The following is a 3,913-nucleotide window of genomic DNA, read 5'->3' on the forward strand; positions in this document are numbered from 1 at the left end:
GGATAAATCTCTGTGAAGCAAGAAATAGCGAAAGGTAGACTGGGACCCCCCTAATACACACGCTACATTACAACCAGAAGTGATTGAGTATTATCTGGCATTGTTTGCAAAGGAAAAACATTGGATATTTCTCAATGGGAGCTTTTCCCCTACCATAATGACAATGGCAGAAAGGAGGGTGAGTTCTACAACAGTCCATGTTTCCTGTGTTTGGATCAGAATTTAATAGTCCACTGTTTCACACTGGCATCATGAGAGGTGGTGGCGAGGGTGTGCTCATCAACCCAGGCCAGGCCGCTGACATGGTGCAGTTTGTGGGCATCTGCGATCCTGACTCTCTTATCCGAGTCGTTGACAGTCCAGACAAAGATCATCATGTCCATCCCACCACTGGCAAAGTGCTCACTGTCAGGGGACCAGGCGAAAGATGCAATTCTCGCGTGGTGCCCGTAGAACTCATCTTTGACGGCATAGTTGTCTGCTACAGTGAAGACCGTGATCACCTTCTCGTCCGTGACTGCGAGGTAGGCTCCGTCGTAGGAGTAGTCCATTACGGTGATGGGCCCCTTAACCTCCAGGGTCTTGTCTTCCTTCAGCGTGCTACCCTCGATCGAGTACAGATGGATTTTCCCTTTGGCGTCGCCAACTGCAGCAGCAGTGCCACCACAGTGCAGGGCTCCAGCCTCTGGATTGAAGCCCAGGTTGTCCAATGTGAACACCTTCTTCTTGTCCTTCAGCAAGACCAAGTGCTCAATGCACACGACCAGTGCCAGCCCCCCTGGTGCTACTGACACACACTTAGGCTGGGAATCCATCTTCACCACATCAGAGTCACTATACTCCTTTTTGTTGAGATCGATGTAGCGTACTGTATCGTCCATGCTGCAGGTCACCAACTGGCCTGCTTCATCCACTACCATCTTGCTCACCTGGTTGGTATGGCCCTTGCCCACAAATGTATCATTCTCCCCGGTTTCCGAGTCCCAGTAATTGATGTGTCCGTCATGACTGCCGGTGTAGATGGTTGTCCGGTCGTTTTTGTGCACCGCTATTGAATGGATGGAGTTGATGTGACCCTTGATTGTCCGCAGTGGCCGGTCCGGGTTGTTCTTGTCCAGGTAATTGATGTATCCTGCCAAGGAGATGCTGAGGAGGTGATCGTTCTGCCACAGGCACCCGAGCTGCTGGTCCATGACATCAGGGCCCATGTTGAAAGTAATGACAGCCGTGCCTTCGCCGACATCCCACAGCTTCACAGTCTTGTCCCCTGAGGCAGAGATCAGCTGGGAGCTGTCAGGGCTCCAGCTCACCCCATAAACGCCTCCATCATGGGCCTTCTCTCCGCCCAGTGAGGATATCTTTTCGCCAGTACTTCCATCGTACAAATGGATTTGACCGTCTGCACCAGCTGTAACAAACCGGCTTCCATCTGGGGAAAAACGCACGCAGTTGACAAAGCCGCTGTGGTCGTCTCTTGTGTTCTTGAACTTGAAGGGGGGGCCTTCTGAGAGAGCGACTTTGGTGTCATCACTACCAGTGATCAGAAAGATTGGCCGTGTCTGTCTGATGTCTGCGCTGTTTATGACTTTGGAGTGCCCAATCACCTCGCCCACCGAGGAGCCGGTATCCATTAAGAACACGGCACCAAACTTGTTCTGCCCCTCTCCCACAACGGCAATCCTTTGGCTGTCCTCCGTCCAGGCAATATCCTTGATCATCCCACAAAATGGCTGGTACTCATGCTTGAGCAAGTGTTCCTTCTGGGTGGTGTCCCAGATTCTGATCTTTCCTGACACATCTGCAGAGGCGATGTAGAAACCACTGGGCGCATACTTGGCAACAGTCACTTGTTGTGCATGCTCGGTGTAAATTTCAGCTATTGCAGGGTTTTCAATGTTCCTGATAATGACGCTCTTCCCGTTGGTGTAGAGATAATTGATGCCTTTGGGATCTCCGCCGAGCACTTTGGCAACACCTCGCGTTACTGACGGCAGACAGGCAAATACATGTTTGAATTCAAGCGACATTTCCACTGCTGTTGGTTTAATATTATGGCTGCCGTCTTCGACATATTATAAAGGTTGACCAAGGCACTGGTCTGGTGTCACACACAACACAAACCGTTGTCGTGCAATGCAGACTTGCTCTGCCGTTCATTCAATGCTAAGGGAAGCTAACACCTGTAATGGTACCGCTATCTTTTCCATTTAAAGAAAATCAGTTTGGATCTAGATGTATCCATTCGTAAGTGGGCCAGAGAAATGTATTGTTGTGTGTACAATGTATGACGTGTGCGTCTGCGATCGGTGCAGGCCAGACCTACTTCTCATTCTGGAACTAATGGCCTTGGCCCTTGAGAGAGTTATTAGCATGTGATGTAGTAAGTAAATTAATAGATGCATAGTCAGTTTTTCCAGACAAATTGAGTTTAGTACTGTACATATTAGTTAGGCTGTCATGGTAGTTTGCTAAGAAATGATAATGAGCGTGATATATCTGTTTTTCCATTTGTCAATACAATTGTCTACACTGTAGACAATTTGACAAATGGAAAAACAGATATATCAGTCGAATCACTGTAGAATCTACAGTGATTTGACTAATTGTTTGGCCTGCTGTTCAGTTCAATTAATGGTGAAAAAGCAACCTAGCACCTAATAGTAAATGTTGACACTGCTAGATTAATTCCATACATTTATATTTTTGTTATCTGTGAAATCTAATGCAATAATTCAATATAGCGTGTCATTTTCATAACATAGTAGGCCCTATTTTGTGTGTCTTAAGTACCAGGTCTTATGATTTTGAGGGATTTTGAGCGGGTCATCCATGCCTTTATTTCTACGTATTTGGACTACTCACTACTGTAACGCACTTTATGTTGGTTTAAAGTTAAACCATGCCTTCCTGGCTCGCCTCAAGCTAGTCCAAAACTCTGCCACACGTCTACTAACAGGAACTCGCAGGCGTGAGCATATTACACCTGTCCTGAGGCCAATATTTTATATAATTCATTTGATTTTAAATTCATGGTGTGGCCCCTTTAAGTAAGTGTACTTTACACCACTGAATCTTTTACAGCGTTCCAGTACTCGCACCTCTGAAGGCTAGGTCATATGCAGTAGTTGTCATAGTGACAAGATGCTGCCCTGACAGCACTCAGGCCTGATGGGCGAGGCAATTGCCATATCAATTAGACAAGAAAGCTTGCTCTCAAAGCTTTCAAGCAGACAATGTGATAGTATAGAGGGGATACTAGGCAGTGTGGTTGCCAGGTGTTACCTAAATGCCTGGGTTACATAACTACACAGACACATATACACACTGATGAAAAAGCACCTGGGGTAGTGAAGCATGGGCTGATTGTGGTCTTACGGTAACGAGGACCATCTGGGATAAACTCCCTGAATACATTGACCTACATGTCACCAATCAGCCACAGGCTACCAATGTATGTACTCCTCTTGTTGGCATGCAGAGAATACAGGAGGTGCCTCCCTTCAATCAATCAAAACACAGAGACAAACAGCAGCCGTCATCAATATGGCAAAGACTTGGTTTTGTCTGTGGCACATTTTTCATTTTCTTTTTGACATTACTTGCGCAAGCAGATTGCGCAAGTAATATTTTCGCCCGGTCTCCTTCGTCGTGACAGCTGTTCCGCCATTCGAGGCTTACGCAGAAAAACATCAAATCTGTGCCTGTGTTGCTGGACCAATGATGACGAAATGACCATATTTCTTACGTCATCATTTAGAGCTAGTCATACGTATACTATATACATAATCAGTAAAAAATTAAATGGCAAATTGTGCCTGATCTGCTGGGACCAGAGTACGTGGTGTGTATGTGTATGACTAGCTCTAAATGATGACGTAAGAAATATGGTCATTTCGTCATCATTGGTCCAGCA

General features: G+C 46.4%; 1 protein-coding gene across 1 annotated transcript; it reads right to left on the minus strand.

Moving 5' to 3' along the window:
- Positions 1–215: 215 nt before the first annotated feature.
- LOC310859418 (WD repeat-containing protein 1-like) lies at positions 216–2,027 on the minus strand (the record flags this gene model as incomplete). Its single annotated transcript, XM_083765953.1, has 1 exon — positions 216–2,027. The coding sequence occupies one exon, from the start codon at positions 2,025–2,027 to the stop codon at positions 216–218; it is 1,812 nt and encodes a 603-aa protein (XP_083622079.1).
- Between the last annotated feature and the right edge of the window lie 1,886 nt (positions 2,028–3,913).

Source organism: Protomyctophum parallelum (assembly GCF_964188405.1).
Source record: "Protomyctophum parallelum genome assembly, chromosome: 5".
NCBI classification, from domain to species: Eukaryota; Metazoa; Chordata; class Actinopteri; order Myctophiformes; family Myctophidae; genus Protomyctophum; species Protomyctophum parallelum.